Below are 23,094 nucleotides of genomic sequence, written 5' to 3' on the forward strand. Positions count from 1 at the left end.
ATGTCACACATCATCCTCTTATCAGGAAAGGAAGAAAAAGTTTGGAAAGGGCAAGTTAGGCAGACACTGTTGAGAAAGGATCATTTTTAGGTTATCTAATGGATTGCTAAAGAGACTTTCAGACTCTTGCACTGGATGAGCAAAGATTATTAAGTCACCAGGCTAAAAGTAATGGGTTACCCAGAGCATTCATGGGCTCATGATGGCCTTTATTTACTAGTGTTTTGGGTTTTTTTTTTTTTAAGATTTTATTTACTTATTTGGCAGAGACACAGCGAGAGAGGGAACACAAGCAAGGGAAGTGGGAGAGGGATGAGCAGGCTTCCCGCTGAGCAGGGAGACTGATGTGGGGCTTGATCTCAGGACCCTGGGATCATGACCTGAGCCAAAAGCAGATGCTTAACGAATGAGCAACCCAGGTGCCCCTAAGTTACTAGTTTAAAAGCACCTTTAGTAACACTAATATTGTCACCATCAAATTGCCACACAACGTGCCTAGCTTTTTGCGCAAAAGTTGACTTTGATAACACATGGCTAAGTTTCCTGACTAATGCTGTACCAGGCAAAAATCTTGTAGTACTGAGGTTAAAAAAAAAAAAAACTAATTGCTTAAGATTCTGAAATACATTCGTGAAGGCAAGCGATCTATCACTGCTCATATAATTTCCTGTCAAATCCAACTGCTGAAAGTTTTTCAAATGTTTCTTTTCAAAAATGCACCTAGATTAAAAAGTAGAAGTAAGCATGTTAGTTGGAAGGAAAACAATTTTTTTTTTTTTTCTAAGAGAAAAGGCTATGTTTGGACTGTGTTTTGCTTAAAGAAATCCTAGAATGCTCTCTAGGTAGGGCAATGATTGTGAGTCTGCTCCATTATATTTACAAGTTATATTTTTCCTAAAGTGTAAGAAAATCTGATAGTAATTGGTACCAGTATAGCAGACCAATATAAGCCAATTATGTATTTTTTCACTTTTCCTGATTCCTCCAGGAAATGGAAGATGACTTTAAAATTGAGGTGTAAGAGATGCTGTTAAATATTTGTCACAGTTTTTCAAAACTGGAGTGAGATTTCATCAACATTAGATCATTTCCTCTTCTTGAGAACCAAACACTAACTATTGTTTCTTGGGTATGGCATATTCCTAACTGTAAACTTGAATAAGTGAGCCTCTTTCAGACCTGGGTTTTTGGGGTTGTCTTTTTTTAATGCTCCCTAATGGAACTTCCTCCATTCCTTTCAGAATAGGGCACTCCTGCAAAGGGAAGATGGATATCCTAGGCATGAAGTCCAAGACAATAGCCTAAGGAATGGAGGGGTCCAAAAAGTAGGTTTCTCGGTGTGAAAGCTTGCACAAAACATCACCCACCTGCTTGGACTGCTCACTTCTGGACTGTTACAGAAGAGGGAAATAAAGTTCTGTCTTCTGTAAGTAATGGTGTGGGAGGGTCTCCTGTTATACCATCTTAAGCTTGTGCCTAACCTAACTCATATCTAGGGCCTCTTTCCTCTCTTCCTCCTTCCCATAAGGAGCCCGTCTTTATTGGTTGTAAGCATTTTTCGCCCTGCTCTCTCAGACTCACGTTTCTATCCTTTCAGCCTCTGCCTCTTTTCCATGTGCTTCCTAGCATGGAATGCACTCAGCCACATCTCTTGTCTCTATGTAAGGCTCCTTCCCTAAAGGGCAGCTTTTCTCCTCTATTAGCAGCAGGTTTTGCCACTTCAAAGGAATTTAACAAAGAATTTAAAACTGGAATGTTTTCTTAAGTGCTGCATTATTTTACACTCCAACCACCAGGATATAAGGGTTCTAATTTGTCCAAGCCCTTGTTAACACTTGTTATTATCTATCCTTTTTATTATAAACGTTCCTAGTGGTTCGGAAGAGAGGTTTCATCATGGCTTTGATTTGCATTTCCCTGATGCCTGATGATTTTGAGCATCCTTTCTGGCTTATTGACGGTACACACACACATATTTGCAGGTGATTTTTTTTTTACTTAAATTCAATTAACATATATTATTCATTTCAGAGGTAGAGTTCAGTGATTCATCAGTCTTATATAACACCCAGTGCTCATTATATTACATGCCCTCCCTTAATGTCCATCTCCCAGTTACCACATTTCCCCTGCCAGCAGCCCTCACTTTGTTTCTTATGATTAAGAATCTTTTATGGTTTATATATATTCTTTGGAGAAATGTCTGTTCAGAACCTTTGCCTACTTAAAAAATTAAATTACTTATCTTTACATCAGTGAGTTGTAAGAGTTCTTTATCTAGACAGTAGTCTTTTGTCAGATATATAACTTGCCATCATGTAAAACTCTTCTGCCATTCTCTGGGTTCTTTTTTCACTTTCTTGATGATGCCCTTTAAAGCACAACAGTTTATAATCTTGATAAAGTCCAACTTATTTCTTATTTGTGTTGCTTGTCATAGCTAAGATTTTGCCTAACCTGAAGTCATGAAGATTTACTCCTAGATTTTCTTCAAAATTTTTCGTTTCAGCTCCTACATTTATATCTTTGATGCATTTATTTAAATCTCTTTTTTTTAGAGAGAGATAGAACGAAGAAGAGGAGACAGAGAGAGAGGGAAAGAAGCAGACTCCCCACTGAGTAGGGAGCCATCCCAGGACCCTGAGATCATGACCTGAGCCAAAGCCAGACACATAACTGACTGAGCCACCCGGGTGCCCTGATTTTCTCCTAATTCTTAAATCAGTTTGGGAAATTATATTTTTCTAAAAACATGTTTTCTTTGTTTCAATTTTTTTGGTATCACAGTTGATGGATTTCCATATCTTTTAAACTACTGATTAATCTAGAATATGACTCCTTTTTTGCCTTTGACCTTTGTAAAAAGATGTATTTGTTAACTTTAGGGAGAGAGTGGGTGGGAGGGGGCAGGGAAGAGAGAGTCTCAGACTCCATGCTGAGCTTAGAGCCTGATGCAGGGGTCCATCCCTAAGATCCCTAAGATCATGACCTGAGAGCCAAAACCAGGAGTCACATGCTTAACCCAGTTGCACGACTAGGGCACCCTTGCCTTTGATGTTTTAAACAAACTCTCTTTTTTTAGAACGGTTTTAGATTTATGGGGAAATTGCAAACATAGTACACAGAGTTGCTGTACACTCCACCCCTAGCTTCTGCTATTATTAACATCTTATATTTGCATGGCATATTCACTGCAATTAATAAACCAGTACTGATACCTGATTAAGTCTGTAGTGTATTGAGATTTCTTTAGTTTTTACCAGTTCCAGGATCTGTTCCAGGATTCCATCCAAGATACCACATTACATTTAATCATCATGTATCCTTATATTCCTCATAGAACCTCTTGTCTTGTGACAATTTCTCAGATTCTTCTTGTTTTCGATTACCTGGACAGTTTTGAGGAGTATTGGTCAGGTATTTTGTAGGACTTGTCTGATGTTTTTTGATTAGATTGGGGTTTTGCAATTGGGAGAGGAAGATCACGGAAGTGTAAAGTATCATTTTCCTTATATGTCCAGGGTACATACTATCAACACAGTCTGTCAATGCTAATGTTGACCTTGATCACCTGGCTAAGGTGGTGTTCCATTTATCCTCTGTGAAATGTCTATACCAGCACTGAGGAAGTCACTATGGGCAGTCTACACTTAGGTAGTTAGAGTTAGGCTCCACTTTCTTGTGGGCAAAGTTATCTACATAATTATTTGCAGTTTTGCATAGGAGATTTATCTCCCCCACTATTTGTTCATTTATTCAACAATTTATATCAATATGGATTCATGGATATTTATTTTATGCTTTGGAATATAATCCAATGCTACTTTATTTATTTTATTGTTCCAGTTGCGCAGCTTTACTGTGAGCTCTTTCGGTTGGTTTCTGTGTCACTTTGACTTTCTCCTATTACTGTAGGTATCTTTTGTTTGATTCTTTGTTTTGAGCCCTTCCTTACTTTTGTGGCACTGTATGATGCTCTAAGCTTATACATTTCCTGCCCTAGTCCTAGAATTAGCCATTTTGTCAAGTGCCCTGGTTCCCTTTTATTTTTAAGATTTTATTTATTTGTCAGAGAGCACAAGCAGGGGGAGGGGCAGAGGGAGAAGCAGTCTCCCCGCTGAGTAAGGAGCCCAATGTGGGACTCGATCCCAGGACCTGGGGATCATGACCTGAGCCGAAGGCAGATGTTTAACTGACTGAGCCACCCAGCTGTCCCCCCTGGTTCCCTTTATTAGAGAATGGTTTTAGAATCCAAAATCTGGGTACAGTGAGTGCTTCTTGCTTCCGAGGTGTCATTGCTTCTAAGTCCTCTCAGCTGACAGAGCAAAGAATATGCGTATGTACACATGTAAGAGAAACTCCATTCATGCTAGCTCCCATTCCTCCCCATGTGTCTCCTTTAACTATGCATACAGAACACTCAGACACTTCTGGTCATCAAGTGTGTGAAAGCTTTTCCCCACATCATGCAATTCCGTGACACTAGGTGTATGTCCTACAAGTTAACTCAATTCTAGCACTATCAGCCTGGAAATCTTGTCCAGTTTCAGAGGCCAAGGGCTCAGTCCCATTAGACTGCTTCCATCCCACTTCAGATGCCAATCACAAGTGGTAGTCCCCGGGTTATCCACAACTTCTGTCTGATTAAGCTACAAATTGGAGGTTCCCATGTTCCCTCCTCAAGTTTGATTAATTTGCTAGAGCGGCTACAGAATTCCAGGAATCACATTTGCCAGTTTATTGAAGAATACAGATGAACAACCAGATGCAGAGTTAACCTAAGGCAAGGTCTGGGAGGATCCCAAGCATAGGAGCTTCTGTCCCCATGGAGTTTGGGGTGTGCCACCCTCCCAGCTTGGATTTGTCTGCCAACCTGGACATTCCCTTCACCCTGTGCTGTTGGGGTTTTTGAAGGCTTCCTCATGTAGGCATGATCAACTGTTAACTCAGTTTCTAGCCCCTCTCCGTTCTTTGGAGGATGAGGGGTGAGAGTGAAAATTCCAAGCTTCTAATTATGGCTTGGTCTCTCTGTGACCAGCCCCCATCCAGGAGCCATCAGGAGCCCACCCAGAGTCACCGCATTGGAACAAAAGATGCTCCTAGTGCTCTTATCACCTAGGAACTTACAGAGGTTTCAGGCATTGTGCCAGGAACTGGAGTAAGAGACCAATATTTCTTTTCTATTATCTCACGGTGTGTATGTATATGTGACCACAGATATTAAGTAAACATGAAATGAGTCCATACTGATGTCTCCAATTCTAATTTATACCACATGGATTTTCCAACCTCCTCCTCTTGCTATAAATTCCTACTCCAGCAATGAAAAACCCGGCTTCCACCATCTGCCATCCTTTTACTTAATTATTCCAGTGTAAATGTATATAGCAGTATCAAAATTGTTAACTTGTACCCCAACTGAATATAACTTTATCAGTTAGAGTATAGCACTTATGTACAGTTTATTTTGCCTTTAGTTTTACAGATCATTCATTGCCAAAGTTATTTAGGGCAGCATTTTCCCCCTCATCCCCTAGCGAGCTAGTTTCACAATTTTTAGTATAGTTAGAATGTTCTGCATTCTTCATTCCACCTTCGGGTTTCCCAGACCTCCTAAATGATTTTTTTTTAAGATTTTATTTATTTGACAGAGAGAGCACAAGCAGGGGGAGCTGCAGGCAGAGGGAGAGGGAGAAGAAGGCTCCCCCCAGAGCAAGGAGGCCGATGCTAAGTGAGGCCTGATCCCGGGACTGTGGGATCATGATGTGAACCAAAGGCAGATGCTTAACCAGCTGAGCCACCCAGATACCCCTAAATGATTTTTTAAGTTGCTTTTTTTTTTTTTAAGTAATCTCTACACCCAACGTGGGCCACAAACTCATGACCCTGGGATCGAGAGTCTCATGCTCTTCTGACTGAGCCAGCCAGGCCCCCGCTTGCTTACTTTGATTGCTTACTTTGCATACATTAAGACTCATTCTTTGCACACCAGAGTTCTGTGGGGTTCAACACATGAATAGTGTCATGTATGCACAGTTACAGTATCATGCAGGATATTTGAACTGTCCTAAGAGGATGCTCAGTGCTATACCTGTTCAACCCTTTCTTCCCTCCTCCTGAGCTCCTGACAACCATGGAACTTTTTTTAAATTGAAGTATAGCTGACTATTATATTATATTATATTATATTATATTATATTATATTAGTTTCAGGAGTACAACATAGTGATTTGACAACTATATACATCGCACAATGTTCCTCATGACGAAAGTAGTTATTCTTTGTCACCTATAACTGACTGTATTCCCCACGCTGTACTTTTCATCCCCGTGACTTATTTATTTTATAACTGGACGTTTGTTCCTCTAATCCCCTAAATCCCCTTCACCTATTTCACCTATCTTCCCACCTTACTCCCTTCTCATAATAACCACCAGTTCTCTGTATTTATGACTGTGCTTCTAATTTCATTGTTGTTTGTTTGTTCATTTGTTTTATTTTTCAGATTTTAGATCACCATTTTTATGATTTTTGTTTCTCAGACTTATTTCAGTTAGCATAATACCTTGGAGGTCTGTCCATATTGCAAATGGCAAGATTTTGGTTTTTTATAGCTGAGTAATAGTCCACCGTGTATATATACCATCTTTATTCATTCATCCATCAGTAGACACTTGGGTTGCTTACGTATCTTGGCTATTGTAAAAAAAATCCTGCATTAGACCTAGAGGTGCATATATCTGTCCAAATTAGTGTTTTTCTTTTCTTTGGGTAAATGCCCACAGTCACTGAACTTTTTACTGTCTCAACAGTTTTGCCTTTTTGGAAATGTCATGTAATTGGATTCATACCTTTTGTGGCCTTTTCAGACTTGCTTATTTCACTTAGCAATATGTATTTTAGTTTCTTCTATGGCTTTCCGTGGCTTCATAGCTTGTATCTTCTTACCACTGAATAATATACAATTTATGGCTATACCACAGTTTGTTTATCCATTCACCTATTGAAGGACATCTCCATTGCTTCCAGGTTTTAGTGATAATGAATAAAGCTACTACAAACATTCATGTGCCTGTCTCCATTTTGACTAATGAAATTATTTATGTCACTCTATCTTTTCTTGAGCAGTCTTGCTTTTTTTTTTTTTTTTTTAAGGAAACTCTGCATGGGACTTCAACTCACTACGCCAAGGTTGAGAGTCACATGTTCTACAGACTGAGCCTGCCAAGTGTTTCAGTCTTGCTTGACTTTTATTTATTCTGTTACTCTTTCTAAAATATCAACTTCAAGCTTTATTACTTTTTTTTAGTGTATTTTTATTTTCTGTGTCATGGACTTATTTTCTTATGTTTACTACCCTGGGGTTTACTCTGATGTTTTTCTGGCTGGACAACCTAGGCTTAGAATTTTGCCAGGAAAGTACATCCCAACTACTGTATCTAATTTCACACCTCGCATCCACATCTCATTTTCTCCCTGCATCTCATCAAGTAGTCTTTCTTTAATTAGAAAATCTGTCTCTCATTACACTTTCTTCATTCCACTATGGTGTCTATCACATATGTCCATCATTAAATGTTAATGCCTATGTGAAGTGTGTAAACCTGGCGATTCACAGACCTGTATCTGGGGCTAGTAATACATTATATGTTAATAAAAAAATTAAAAATATAAAAATAAAATCACAAACCACTCCCCCCCCAAAAATGTTAATGCCTAAATTGGCTTGTGGTACTGGGGGCTGTGAGAGTGTCACAGGGGACTATAAGAGATGGAGATGGATGGCGACTGACCAGCAGCTGCAGCCTAAACTGGCAGAAACATTTCAACATCTCTTTGAGAGCTTGGAAGTGCCAATGTTACCTTTAACTAATCTGCTGCTCAGAACTATCACAATTATCCTTCACAATTACCCATAAGCACTCAGTAGACTTGCTATATCCACAATTATACGGGAGCCTTCTTGTAGACAGTACAAGTGACTGTTCTCCCCATCCAAATCACTTGGAGAAGGAGAAAGGAACCGCTGCAGAAGGCAAGGAGACCCAAATCCAGAGACACCCGGGAGCAGAGAGTCAGAGCCAGAAGTGACCATGGAAACAAGCCCTGGATCTAGGCTGACATCCTGGTGGCATGTGGATTAGGGTACTGTTTTTTCTAAGCTGCAGGGTGTACCCTCCTTTAGAGGAACATGAAATAAATTTAATGGGTTGCAATCAGCATCTGTTTTAAGTGAAATAGGACAGAACAAATAGAAAATAACAGATTGTGTCATACAGAGCATAAGATAATTACTTTCTGTGAAATTTTTTAATGTGTATGTTTGTGTTAATATTAGATCATGAGATAAAATGTATTTTTAATGGAAGGTCATAGTAAAAAAAAGCTTAAAACACTCTAGACAAGAGGCTAAGTTACATATGGGGGTATGGAGGAGAGGGCATATGGAGGAGAGGGCATAGGAGGAGATATTTAAGTTAGGTCTTAAAGGGACCGTAAGAGAAGGTAAAGGGCATTCTAGAGGAAGTGCACGTACAAAGGCATTTTTGGGAAACAGCAAGAAGTCCATGAGGGTGGAACCTCATGTAGGGAGGGAGGCATGGCAGAGATGAAGGTGGAGGGGCGCCTGGGTGGCTCAGCGGTTTAAAACCTCTGCCTTCGGCTCAGGTCATGATCTCAGGGTCCTGGGATCAAGCCCCATATCAGGCTCTCTCTGCTCAGTGGGGAGCCTGCTTCCCCCCGCCCCGCCTGCCTCTCTGCCTACTTGTGATCTCTGTCAAATAAATAAATAAAATCTTTAAAAAAAAAAAAAAAAGAAGATGAAGATGGAGAGGAAGGTAAGCTGAGGTTTTGTTGTGAAGAGTCTTAAACACAAAGTGAGAGGTTTTACTTTTATAAATTTTACTTATTTTGCAAGATGAGAAAGATTCTCTTCAAAAGGAAGATCAACCTAGTATTTGGTTCCCTTTGAAACCCACAGAAGAAAATAACAGTACCATTCATTGAGCATTTACAGTAGGTCGATGTTGAACTTCTTTCTATGCGTTAGTTTAATTACCGATTAGCACAGTAACTACTTATATGGTTGGTATTAGAGTGACTTTCCTTTGACAGATGAGCAGACTGAGGTTTTTTAAGTTGCTCAGGTCATCCACCTATCAAGTGGAAAGGGTGGGCAGGTCTGACCCCAAAACCAGTGCACTGGACCACTTTGTAAAGATGGAGCCTCTAAACAGCTGTCTCATCAGCTGATAGAGCCCAAAGACGGAGAATGTTTGGCTTTCCCTCTTCAGCTTATGCCTCAAGCACAAGCAGACTGCTTTTTATACCTCTGCGAAGTGGAGGAAACAGCTGGAGGGGAGCAGTGCCAGCATCTGCTCCCTCTCCCCACGTCATCAACTCCTCCTCTTCTGTCTCCAACCCTTTCCCTGCTTTAGTACGACAGCCTTCTGGGTCTGCTGCTTTATAAAAGAGGAATAATGTTATCTTTTATTAGGGACGTCATGATTATTCCATAAACTCTTCTTAAAAACGCTTTGAGGGGGCACCTGAGTGGCTCAGTGGGTTAAAGCCTCTGCCTTCGGCTCGGGTCATGATCCCGGGGTCCTGGGATCGAGCCCCACATCAGGCTCTCTGCTCAGCAGGGAGCCTGCTTCCTCCTCTCTCTCAGCCTGCCTCTCTGCCTCCTTGTGATCTCTGTCTGTCAAATAAATAAATTAAATCTTTTTAAAAAATTAAAAATAAAAATAAAATAAATAAAAACACTTTGAGAATAAAGTAGTTACTCCTATTGGATTGTTCATTTTGTAATATCTTTTTTACTTGCATTTGAAGGTACATTGTTGCAGCTAAATTTCCAAGAGTCAGCTGCCTTCTGTTAAGCTTATTTTTCTCATTTCCATGTAGAGGCTATCAGTCAATAGGCAACCCAAGTCAAAGGGCAACTTACTGGCTAGCTCAGTTCTTACTTCATTAAATATCCCGTCTCCTCTCTGCTCTCATTGGCCAGACTGAGAAGTGGGCAAATCAGGCAGAAACTTACTTAAAGATTTGAAAGATGCTAAAAGGCTTCTGCCTAAAAAAATATCTCCCCAACATTTGATTCTAATTCTTTTTGTTTTTAAGATTTTATTTATCTGACAGAGGGAAATAGGGAAAACAGCAGGCAGAAGGAGAGGGAGAAGAGGCTCCCCACTGAGCAGGGAGAGTGACGCAGAGCTCGAACCCAGGACCCTGACCTGAGCGGAAGGCAGCTGCTTAAAGACTGAGCCACCCAGGTGCCCCTGATTCTAATTCTATGCACTCTCCAGTGGCCCTCTTGAAAAGACACACCCTTTTCAACTCCTTTAAGGTATGAAGTTACCTGACAGGGATTATTTATTAGCTAACTAATTAGTCTGTCACAGAAGCCCCCTGCTTCCAGTATCACCAAGAACAGAGGAGGGACCTGTAAGAAGGACACCTAGGATTATATGATTTGATGGGTTAAGGGAGTAGGTAAAGGAGATGGAGGTAGAGTTAGGAAATAAAGGGAGAAGAGATCCAGAACTGAAAGCACTGTTAGGGAAGCACTATTAGGCTCAGCAGCCTAAGCACTTAGAGACATGTGCATCTCTAAGAGAAAAGGTTTTAAAAAGAGAAGTTGATGGGGAGTTAGTTTTTAATAGGTACAGAGTTTCAGTCCAGGAAGATGAAAACGTTCTGGAGATGGAAGGTGATGGTTGCTCAAGAATGTGAATGGACTTAATACCACAGAATTGTACTCTTAAAATTGGCTAAAATTTTAAGTTTCATGGTATGTATACTACAAATATATTCCAGACAATCTGTGAGGGAAATGAAGTCAAGGCTGTTAGAGAGTATGTTAGTCACCCTTCAAGATGGCGCCAATGATGCTTGCCTTCTACTATATACTCTCCTGTATTGTACCACTCCCCACAGTGGATAGAGCTGACTTGGGTAACCAATAGATGAAGCAGAAATGACCCTCCAAGGCTGTCTAAAACCTCCAAGGTTCTAAAAGACATTGTAGCCTCCAATTGGTTCTCTCTTAGATCTCTTGCTCTGAGGGAAGTGAGCTGCCATATTGTGAGGACATTCAAACAGCCTATGGGGAGGTCCAGGGATGAGAAACTGAGGCCTTCAACCAAAAGCCAGCATTAAACCATCAACCCATTAAGGAGCTGCCTTGAAAGCAGATCCTCCAGCAGTCCCATTTACCATTTGGACTGCAACCTCATGACAGAGCCTAAGCCAGAACCCCTTAGCTCCCATATTCCTCAACCACAGAAATTGTGAGATAATATTTATATTTGTTGTAAGCCACTATTTGGGAGGTGGTTAATCTGTTCTATAGAAATCGATGACTAATACAGATAGCATGAAGACACCCCCCCCCCCGCATCAGCTGCCTGAGTCGGGTAGAATCTTCTGTCATTTACAGATCTGTTTGTTCCAGGATAATTTCACAGTTGCTTAAAGAATGATCGTGATCCCATTTAGATAAAGTTGTACTTATCTTTACATGTTTCGAATACCCAACAGGCATTCCTTAAAAATATTTCCCAAAATTGGAGAGGCATTGCTGAATTTCAGATAGTTAAGGCTAGCAAGAGCAATTCCTAACATAATATACCTTGTCAGGTAATGGGAATGTTTTTCCTTTAATACAATAGATGTAATGCTTAAAAACCTGAAGGCAAGACAGTATTTTCTTTTATTTCATTTGTTTGTTTATTTATTTAAATTTAATTAATTAACATATAATATATTATTGGTTTCAGGTGTATAGGTCTATGATTCATCAGTCTTATATAATACCCAGTGCTCAGTACAACACATACCCTCCCCAATGTCCATCACCCAGTTACCCCTCCACCACCCCCCTCCACCACCCCTCAGTTTGTTTCCTATGATCTTACTGTTTGTCTCTCTAGCTTAATCTTGTTTCATTTTTTCCTCTCTTCCCCTATGATCCTCTGCCTTGTTTCTGAAATTCTACATATCGGTGAGATCATTTTTTTAAAAAAGATTTTGTTTATTTATTGACAGAGAGAGCACAAGACAGGGAGCAGCAGGCAGATAGGCAGAGGGAGAGGGAGAAGAAAGCTCCCTGCAGGGAGCCCAATGTGGAGCTCGATTCCAAGACCCTCAGATCATGACCCAAGCTAAAAGCAGATGCTTAATGACTGAGCCACCTCTAGTTCCATCCACGTCATTGCAAATGGGAAGATTTCATTTTTTTGGTGGCTCCATGTTTTATATATATATATATATATATACACACACACACACATACCACATCTTCTTTATCCATTCATCATCTACCAGTGGACATTGTGGACATCTCTGCTATAAACATTGGGGTAGCAGGTGCCCCTTTGGATCACTACATTTGTATCTTTGGGGTAAATACCCAGTAGTGCAATTGCTGGGTCATAGGATAGCTCCTATTTTCAACTTTTGAGGAACTTCTATACTCTTCCAGAGTGGCTGCACCAGCTTGCATTCCCACCGACAGTGTAGGAGGGTTTCCTTTTCTCCGCATCCTCACCAAGATCTGTTGTGTCCTCACATGTTCTCTTACACTGTTCTTATTCAGTTAATGCAGGCAACGGTACCTAGGGTTTTCACAGCATTTGCTGACAGGCAGCAGGAGACTAATTGGATTTCTTCAAGGTCACAGGGTTCAGTTGACAGAGACTTTACTATGTAATCCATTCCCTTCCCAATGTCAGACAAATGCATCGTATGAAGTAAACTCATCTTCTTCAGGCTTGTCAGACCTTCAGCTGCAAAATGTTGGAAAGGAAATACATTAGGGCATCAGGTTAATTTGATTTACGCATTGATTAATGGACTGAAAAGAAAGCAAAGAACAATTGCACAGAGATCTTGCCATGTTCTTTCTGTAGAGACCTTGAGTTATAAAAAGCCAAAGAGAGTTGTTCTTCTTTCAACTCACTCTCCCATCTCCTGGACCATACAAAGGTCACCTATGTGAAGGTCATTCTCTCAGCAGCATGAGAAAAACCATATTAAGGTCAGAGATGGGTGTCTTCTTTATCTAAAAGCATGTTCTCCAAATACAGTGGAATTGGACTAGAAAATAATAAGAGAAAAATAACAATCTCCAAAGACTTGTAAATTTACCAGTAGACTTCTAAATAAGCATGGATTAAGGAAAACTAGACAATATTTTGAAAATTATAGAAATAAAAATAAAATATATCAAAATCTGTAGCTAACACAGTGCTTAGAGGAAATTGAATTTATGGCTTAAAATTTTCCAAAAAAAAATCTGCTGGCACAGGTAATTTAACTTGAAAATCCTACCAAACATTCAAAGAATAACACCAATTCTACAAAATCACTTCCAGAAAATACAAGTGGAGAGAACATTTCTCAGCCCTTTTATGATGTCATTAAATGATACAAAACCCAGAACAAGAGGATAAATTAAAAGAAAACTTCAATAATAATAATAATAATAATAATAAAGAAAACTTCAGACCAATATATCACTCATGAACATAGAAGCAAAAATCCTCAACAAGATATTACTAGGTTTCCAGCCATATATAAAAAGAATGTTATACTACCACCAAGTGGGCTTCTTACAGAGAATGCAGAGCTGTTTCAGTATCTGCTGATCAATCCATATAATTCACTATATTAACAGTCTAAAGAAGAAAAATTGCATGATCAGATATATTGAGGCAGAAAAAACATTTGACATCATCTGACATCCATCCATAATAAGAATTCTCAGCAACCTAGGAATAGAAGGGAACTTCCTCAACCTGATAAAAGTCACCCACAAAAATACTACAGTTGACATTCCACTTAAGGGTAAAAGTCTGAATGCTTTGTTCTTAATATCAGGAAAAAAGGAGGATATTCACTCTCAATCCTCCTATTCAACACTGTCCTGCAAGTCATAATCAGTGCAATAAGGCAAGAAGATAAAATAAATACAAATTGGAAAGGAAGGAATAAACCTGCTATTTTGGGGGGTGACATGAAGTGAGTATAGCAAATGCGTAGAGTATAAGATCAACAGACAAAAATCAATTGCATTTCTAGGTAGTAGCAATAAATGATTGGCAACCAATTTTTTAAAATTCTATTTACAATAGCTCCAAAAGAATGAAAAAGTTAGATATAAATCTGATAAAACATATACAGGATCAACATGATGAAAACTACAAAATGGGGGTGCCTGGGTGGCTAAGTGGGTTAAAGCCTCTGCCTTCAGCTCAGGTCACGATCCCAGGATCCTGGGATCGAGCCCCGCATCGGGCTCTCTGCTCAGCAGGGAGCCTGCTTCCCTTCCTCTCTCTCTGCCTGCCTCTCTGCCTACTTGTGATCTCTCTCTGTCAAAAAATAAATAAAATCTTTAAAAAAAAAGAAAACTACAAAATGATGATAAATAAAAGAAAATCTAGATGAAAGACAAATCATACTCATAGATTGAAAGATTCAACAAAATAAAGATGTCAGTTCTCCCTAAACTGGTCCATAGATTTAGTGTAATTCCAACTAAGATCCCAGGAAGAGTTTGATACTATAAACAATGTGAAAGGCAGAGGAACTAAAACACACAGAACAAATCTGAAAAAAAAAAAAAAGTTGGAGAAACAACACTACTCAGTTTTATGACTTACTCTAAAACTACCAGTTACTAACACTATGTGACATTAGCAAAGGATAGAGAAGGGTATTGGCAAATGATCAATCAATAAGAGTCCAGAAATACACCCACATAATTACAGCCAGGTGATTTTGGTTGAAAGTACAAAGGCAATTCAAACATGAAAGAATAGTCATTTCAATAAACTGGATGTTCATATGCAAGAAAAATGAACATTGATCCAAACATCATATTTTCCATAAATGTTAACTCTAATGGATCACACATATAATTATAAAACATAAAAATTTAGGAAGAAAATATAGGAGAAAATCTTAATGACCTGGGATTAGGCAAAAAGTTCTGAGAAATCACACCAAAAGTGTGATTCAGACAAGCAGCAAAGGACTGCAGCTAAATCTAGAATGTTTGTTCTCTGAAAGATGCCATTAAGAGAATGAAACGGCTAGCTACAGATTAGGAGTAAATATCTTCTTTTTTTTTTTAAAGATTTTATTTATTTTATTTGACAGACAGAGATCACAAGTAAGCAGAGAGGCAGGCAGAGAGAGGGGGGGGAAGCATGCTCCCTGCCGAGCAGGGAGTCCGATGCGGGGCTCGATCCCAGGACTCTGGGATCATGACCTGAGCCAAAGGCAGAGGCTTTAACCCACTGAGCCACCCAGGCGCCCCGGGAGTAAATATTTTCAAATCACTTGTCTGACAGAGGGCCTGTATCCAAAATATATAAAGAACACTCAAAACTCAACACTAAGAAGATAAATTACCCAATTAAAAAGCAGGTGAGAACTTAAACAGACACTTTGCCAGAAAGGTTGGCAAACAAGCCCATGATAAGTTGTCAATTTTTATGAGCTAAGTATGATGAGATAACAGTATACCCAGAATTCCAGTTGCTCCACACCCTCATCAGCTCTTGGTATTTTCTGCTTTTTTTTCTTCTTGTAGGGCAATTATAAAATGACAAAAATAAAAACACAAAGGTTATTAAATGCTAGTGAGAATTCAGAGCAGCAAAACCTCTCATATATTGCTATTGGAAATGTAAAGGGGTACAAACTGGAAAATAGCTTGGAAGTTTCTTAAAAAGTTAAATAAGTGCTTGTCCCATAGCTTAGCAATCCCACCCCTAGGTATTTACCTAAGTGAACTGGAAGCTTATTTTCAGGGGTGCCTGGATGGCTCAGTTGGTTAAGCGTTTGACTCCTGATTTTGGCTCAGGTTATGATCTTAGGTCATGATCTCAGGGTGGGGCTCCATGCTGGGTGTGAAGCCTGCCTAAGATCCTCTGTCTCCCTCTCCCTCGCTCTTTGCCTCTCCATCCCCTCCCCACCCCACCACCACCTGGGGCATGCCCACTCTCTCTCTCTAAAAAAGGAAAACTTATTTTCACACCAAAACCTGTATACGAACATTTATAGGAGCTTGATTTATAATTATCCAATCTGGAAATAACCTACATGTCTTTCAGTGATGATGAGATAAACTGTGGCACCTCCATACAGTGCAACACTATTCAGCAAAGAAATGGATGAATGAGGAATATTCTGAAGAAATGTGGAGGGCAAAAATAGAAACCAACCTTGGGCAGAAGTGACAGGGCACTGGATTTTATAACTTTTTAAATTTATCAGACACAGTGAGAGAGAGAGAGAGCACAAGCAGGCAGAATAGCAGAGAAAGGGAGAGGGAGTAGGAGAAGCAGGCTCCTCAATGAGCAGGGAGCCAGATGTGGGGCTTGATCCCAGGACTCTGGGATTGTGACCTGAGCCGAAGTCAGGGCACTGGATTTTAGCTATAAGAAGGAATGAGCACTGATTACAAACTCAAATGTCAACGAGGGCCAGGGAGATAGTGTCATCCCAAGAAGTAGAAAGGTGGGTGCTGTGCCCACACGGAGATGATGTATCTTGTCCACAGAGCATAGGAACATCTCAGGAAGCTCTAGCTGATTGTTACCAAGTGAAGATGTGGGCATGCAGTTGCCAGACCTATAATTATCAGTAACCTATAGTTTCACACTGCAATCTCCCAGTTGCAACATGCTACCAACTCCAGGGAGAAGAATCGTGACCAGGGGATGGGAAAGGGAAGGCGACTTCCTTGTAGACAGTTTTATAATTTGGGTCATGTGACTATATTACGCAAAAAATAAATTGTAAAAATTAAGAACAAAATATTGGCAAACATTCAAAAGACAATTCTGTACAACGTGTAGGCCAAATTCAGCACATAGGCAACCAGTTTGCAGGATTGGCACAAAGGAATAGCCATCAAGAGGAGGAGGCGAGCTTCCTGACACAGAAGTTAGTCTAACGAAGTCCCGGTGACCATGCAGGATCTTATGGAAGGGATTCCTGCATTGAGAAGGTTGCAAAAATTATCTGTACAACAGAGTCTAGATTTTTTTTTAAATGATATGAAATTTTCTCTACAGGGTGACAAGTGAGTCAGAGCCTGATGGGAAATCTAGTGAATGAAAAGTAATCTTGGGGGGCGCCTGGGTGGCTCAGTGGATTAAAGCCTCTGCCTTCAGCTCAGGTCATGATCCCAGGGTCCTGGGATGGAGCCCCGCGTCAGGCTCTCTGCTCAGCAGGGAGCCTGCTTCCTCCTCTCTCCTCTCTGCCTGCCTCTCTGCCTACTTGTGATCTCTGTCAAATAAATAAATAAAATCTTAAAAAAAAAAAAAAGGAATCTTGGATTACAGTCAAGAAGAGCAAGCCTCCTTCCAGCTGAGAGTTTCACAACACCAGTAGCCCCTGTTCTCGGCAGCAGGGCTGATCTAGCTAGGTCAAGCTGCTCTACCCAGGTAAGACAGATAGACATTCACCTATAATACCATTTTGAATTTTGGGAAAACTTCCCTTTATCCAGGAAGACTGGCCCCACATGTATGTGTCTGAGGCCCAAAAGTTCTTCATGTTAGACAAAATCTGTTCCGAAAATCTTCTTTTTTTTTTTTAAGATTTCATTTATTTATTTGACACAGAGAGAGAGAGATCACAAGTAGGCAAAGAGGCAGGCAGAGGGGGGGGCGGGGGAAGCAGGCCCCCGCTGAGCAGAGAGCCCAATGCAGGGCTCCATCCCAGGACCCTGAGATCATGACCTGAGCCGAAGGCAGAGGCTTAACCCATTGAGCCACCCAGACGCCCCTCCAAAATCTTCATTCAAAATGAATAATTCGTGGGGTGGGGTGGGGCTGGGTATGTTATGCAGTTTCCTGGACAAGAAGCCAGTAACACAATTAGCTACCAGCTTCCGCAGGTGATTAGTTTACAGGCTGGATTTCCTCCCAGTCTTGAAGGGGGCAAGGGTATCATTTGGCAAGGAGGCAGTGGGTGCTGGGTAGAAATGGAGATGCTGAGAAGAGGGGAGAGGTCAGTGAGGACAAGCTGAACCTACCACACCGCACACACACACACGCACAACCATACAAACTATATTGCCATTCTGTCAAACTATAGCTTCAGCTCTTGGAATCGTCCCTGGTGCTTCCCAGTATGACAGCCTTCCCCCCTTACGGACGGCTCTCTCAGGCCTCCCACCTCCCTTCCAAGGCCTGACATGTGATGAAACTATTAGGACGTTTAAAGCAAAACTATATGATACCTAATATTTCCATGGTGCCCTAACGGGCTTGATTATAGCTTAAACTGCTGATGTTTACGGGGCGCCTGGATGGCTCAGTGGGTTAAAGCCTCTGCCTTCGGCTCAGGTCATGGTCCCAGGGTCCTGGGATCGAGCCCCACATCGGGCTCTCTGCTCAGCAGGGAGCCTGCTTCCCCCTCTCTCTCTGCCTGCCTCTCTGCCTACTTGTGATCTCTGTCTGTCAAATAAATAAATAAAATCTTTAAAAAAATAAAAATAAAAATAAACAAACTGCTGATGTTTGCAATACCTGGCAGCCGTACAGTCCGGAGGCCCTGAATACTCCAGGTTTTCAGGTTTGTCACGGGTGTGATGTGCTGCTCCTCTTCTATGGTGAGGGCACTGGCTTCCACGGTGACAAAATGAACATTCTCACGGGTGCCAAGGACAGACCTAAAGCTTCCAGCCACACCAGCATACCTCTTCATGCACAATCTGAGGCTTGTAGCAGAGCTGAATATCTTTCCCAGGTATCTGATTTCTTGCTTATTCAACTTGCTGAAGTCCCGGAGTGTGACCTCCAGAGTCTTGAAGTCCTGCTTCCAGTTGCAAAACAAAGACATGGCCGTGCTGGAAATGTAGGTTTCTGAGGACTCTTCTCCACGCCTGCTTGTGTCTCCTGTGGTCTTGTCCCGTGAGACCAGAGCTTCTCCATAGAAGTTGAGTTTAATGAAGTCCAGAGGACTGACCCAATTAAGCAAGTGTTCAAAGAAGTCAAATAAATAATCAGGGATGTTCTCTGAGTTGATATATAAGCTTTTACCACAAAAGGAAGCTTCAGATTCTTCAGTCAGTTCTGATTCGGATATATGCTCATAGAATCAATTAATGCCACACTCTGTAAAGGAATTGATGTTTATGGCTTTCAGAGTTTCTTGCACGGTGGTGTTTTTCACATTTTGCGTAGATTCTTGCCTCCAGAGAGGCTTCTTGGTGTTGGAAAGCCCGAGGCCCGAGGAGGCTGCCATCTTGATACACTCCAGCAAAGTCTTTCAAAACAGTCCCGGTGGCTTGGGTAGCTGATCCAGCCGTGTACGGGAGCAGCTTGCTATATACTTGGATGTAATGTCTGAAACGAAAACCATTTTCTGCAAGTGACCTTTCCCTTGGTCACCTCCTCTGGCTCTTGAGACTTGAGTGAATTGCCAAGCCTGCGTCCTGCTAGGTACTCCTGGGATGAGTCGTGAAAGAATTTATACTTGGGCTTGAACCGTTGAGCTGTGTATTTACAGAGGAGTCCAGTTGTCGGTAGGGTGTCCTCATTCCCACTGGACATGTCTTCCGGTTGGAAGTCAAACCTGTGGGAAAACAGGCCCCCCGCCAAAGCAAGGTCTCCCCAGTGGTCCAGGCTCTGAGTGGAGTCACCGGCAGCCCCCTCTCTAAGTCTGTGCTGGTTTTTGTATATCAGCAGATCATAGAAGGTAAGGATCAGTGTTGTTTGTGTGTTAGAGCGGAACTCACTTTCCCCATCTGAACGACACAGGTGATGGCCACAAAGCAAGGGGTCTTCCTCAGACTCCTCAAGCACCTGGATTTCTGAATTTGGAGCGACAAAACTTCAGCATGCTCCTTTGTCAGCACTTTCCAGATGAGAGTCTGGGCACCGTCCTCTGTCATAACCCCCTCAGCAGTCAGGGCACCAAACTGCCTGATATGCCTCACGCGCTCAGTGGTGGGGGGCGACAACACCCATATTCTGGAGACAGTGGTTTTCCTTTATGAGGGTTTCAGTCTCTGGGCAGTTCTGGGCCCTGAATTCATTGTAGCCGCCAAGGAGAAAAAGAACTCTGCTATAGTTTCAGCAGCATGGCCAGGAAAGTCGGCTTCCTGATTATGTCAGGTATATGCACGAGTTGATCCCACATAGTTGCAAAGAGCCCACCTTGCACCCTGCTCAGCTGGAAGAAGAAGATTAATTTGAAGATCAATTTGAACTTGGTCAGAGCCCCACACTTTCCAGAGGCCCAGAGTGTGTCGATTTGCTGTAGCAGAGTGGACTTCCATTGCCAGACTCCCCTTTGATGATGCAGGGGCTCTGAAGAGTGTCTAGCAGACCATTCGGGGTCAGCTGCTCCACTCGGTGATGATGATGGTCCTTCCTCCATAGAACACCTTCTGTAAAGGTGCTTTTCAAATTAAAAATAATGTCAATATCTTCACTCAGGGATAGAAGTTCAGAAAAGATGGGATATGGTATAAATCCTTTAGGTTGTAAGTCAAATCATCTAAGTCTTCTTCTGATATCTGCTGAAAAAGCCCTGTAAGAGAAGAGGTGAGGTTAGAGGACCCAATTCTGTGTCTCCCCCGAACTTAGAGTTCACGAGGATGAAGAGGGAGTTATGCGGAGGATCTTCCATTGGTGATCTGACTTTCCTTCCCCAGTATGAGCCGGCACAAAGGATTCCAAATATTTACTCTTCCCTTTTTGCCTTCTGTTTCCTCCTTTCTACCACAGGAGCTTTGTCTCAGCCAAACGGGAATGGGAGGAGCCTGTGTTATGGCTAAGGAAAGTGTGTAAGCATAGTAGGGATTTGGCTGAGAGGGAAGGTTAAGGGTAACTTTCCCCAGATCAACCCTTAACCTTGAATTAAAATCTATCATGAAACAAAATAAAAGTTGTTACTTATTGATAATATTACTAAAAATAGTAATTCCTCACTGGACTAAGGAATGTCAAGAGCCATGACCGTGTTAACTTCTTGAATGCCTTCATTATCCAGTTTGATTTTGAAATGAGACTGTACTAAATCTTTAATCCCTGACCATGGAGTGACTTATTTGACTTCAATGACAAGTAATCTAGTAGTTTTTTGTTGAGAGTATCTGAGTTTTTCCTCTGCGGAACCAAAAACTACCTAATGACATAAAGAGAAAGGGGAGCAAAGGTTCTCTCATTGGGAGTATGGGTTTTCTTCATAGTTTATTCTATTTGTAGAACAGATATAAGAAAGCTGATACTTGCTGAAAAGAAGGGCTATCTGTACCCCAATGTTTATAGCAGCAATGGCCATGGTCGTCAAATTGTGGAAAGAACCAAGATACCCTTCAACGGACGAATGGATAAAGAAGATATGGTCCATATATACAATGGAGTGTTATGCCTCCATCAGAAAGGATGAATACCCAGCTTTTGTATCAACATGGATGGGACTGGAAGAGATTATGCTGAGTGAAATAAGTCAAGCAGAGAGAGTCAATTATCATATGGTTTTACGTACTTGTGGAGCATAAGGAATAACACGGAGGACATTGGGAGATGGAGAGGAGAAGTGAGTTGGGGGGAAATTGGAGGGGGAGATGAACCATGAGAGATTGTGGATTCTTGAAAAACAAACAGGGTTTTGGAGGGGAGGAGGGTGGAGAGTTGGGTGAGCCTGGTGGTGGGTATTATGGAGGGCACGTTTTGCATGGAGTGCTGGGTGTGGTGCATAAACAATGAATGCTGGAACACTGAGAAGAAATAAAACAAAATAAAATTTAAAAAAAAGAAAGCTGATACTTGCTTTGTTCACTCAAATCCTGAAACAGAGGATAGTTCTACTTTTCAAGGGATTTGAGAAAGAGGTTATAGGATTCGGAGCCCTTTTTCAAAGTCAGGGGAATGATCCCTCTCACAGCCTCCTGCTTGACCTTCTCACAGCAGATGATTTTTATTTCTTCATGATTCAGAACATTCCACACAAATAGCTCATACACAATTTGCTTTATAAGAGTCATTCCCATCCTTTGAATGAGGACTCGACTATCCTCCTTTATGAAATTCATTGAGGAAATGGGGGGGGAATATACACATTTATTTATTTATTTATATAAAATGTGCTGGGGCCCCTGGGTGGCTCAGTCATTAAGTGTCTGCCTTTGACTCAGGTCATGGTCCCAGGGTCCTGGGATTGAGCCCCACATCGCATCATCAGCGGAGAGCCTGCTTCTCCCTCTCCCCCTCCCCCTGCTTGTGTTCCCCCATCTCGCTGTCTCTCTCTCTGTCAAATAAATAAATAAAATCTTTAAATAAATGAGGAAATAAATAAAATGTGCATCTCAGCAGCCTGTTGCCAGAGCAGTAGGGTCTTGCCCTCCCCACACCCACCTCCAACCCATGTTGTGTTATGGAAATGCCAAATGCTTGAATTCTAGGCCCTCGAGAAAAGTTCTGCAAAGTCCACATCCTTAATCTGAGAGACTTTGTTGAGCAATATGGTTTTTCTTTGGAAATGAAGTCAGGGAAGCAGTCTTATGCCTCAATATAAAAGGGTGTCTAGTGGTAAGACTGTGGGCTTTAGAGTAATGAAACTGGCCTGGGATCTGCCAGTTGCTACAAGCTGTGTAACCTTGGCAAGCTGCTAAACCTCTCTGCGCCTATTTCAGCGCTGTGCTGCTAAGTATTGAACACACTTGTTCTCTGGGGTAAAGGCCCTGGTTGTTAGCATTTACCAATCACCACATTAGAAATATTTTCACCGGGGGGCGCCTGGGTGACTCAGAGGGTTAAAGCCTCTGCCTTCGGCTCAGGTCATGATCCTGGGGTCGAGTTTTACGTACATGGTCCTGGGATCGAGCCCCACATCTGCTCAGCAGGGAGCCTGCTTCTCTGCCTACTTGAGATCTCCATCTGTCAAATAAATAAATAAAAATCTTTAAATATAAAAAAAAGAAAGAAAGAAAAAAGAAATATTTTCACCAGGGCTGATCTTAAGCTAGCAACATATGTCAACTGGCTAACAAAAATCATGATAATTCGACAGTCAGTTCTGACTAAACAGTAAGAACCAGCGCCAGTACCCCACTCGTTGCC

At 41.4% G+C, this 23,094-nt stretch overlaps 1 protein-coding gene across 1 annotated transcript; it reads right to left on the reverse strand.

The window, feature by feature from the left end:
• Positions 1 to 425: 425 nt before the first annotated feature.
• On the reverse strand, positions 426 to 22,067 carry NLRC4 (NLR family CARD domain containing 4). Its single transcript, XM_032882026.1, is given in 15 exon segments — positions 426 to 720; positions 4,779 to 4,969; positions 5,128 to 5,153; positions 9,331 to 9,462; positions 12,622 to 12,792; positions 18,553 to 19,252; positions 19,254 to 19,358; positions 19,361 to 19,404; positions 19,407 to 19,772; positions 19,775 to 19,979; positions 19,981 to 20,095; positions 20,097 to 20,301; positions 20,304 to 20,465; positions 20,468 to 20,560; positions 21,806 to 22,067. Coding segments are annotated over 15 exon segments (3,072 nt in total).
• Between the last annotated feature and the right edge of the window lie 1,027 nt (positions 22,068 to 23,094).

This window comes from Lontra canadensis, unplaced genomic scaffold (assembly GCF_010015895.1).
Source record: "Lontra canadensis isolate GAN:19392208 unplaced genomic scaffold, GSC_riverotter_1.0 scaffold78, whole genome shotgun sequence".
Taxonomy (NCBI): Eukaryota; Metazoa; Chordata; class Mammalia; order Carnivora; family Mustelidae; genus Lontra; species Lontra canadensis.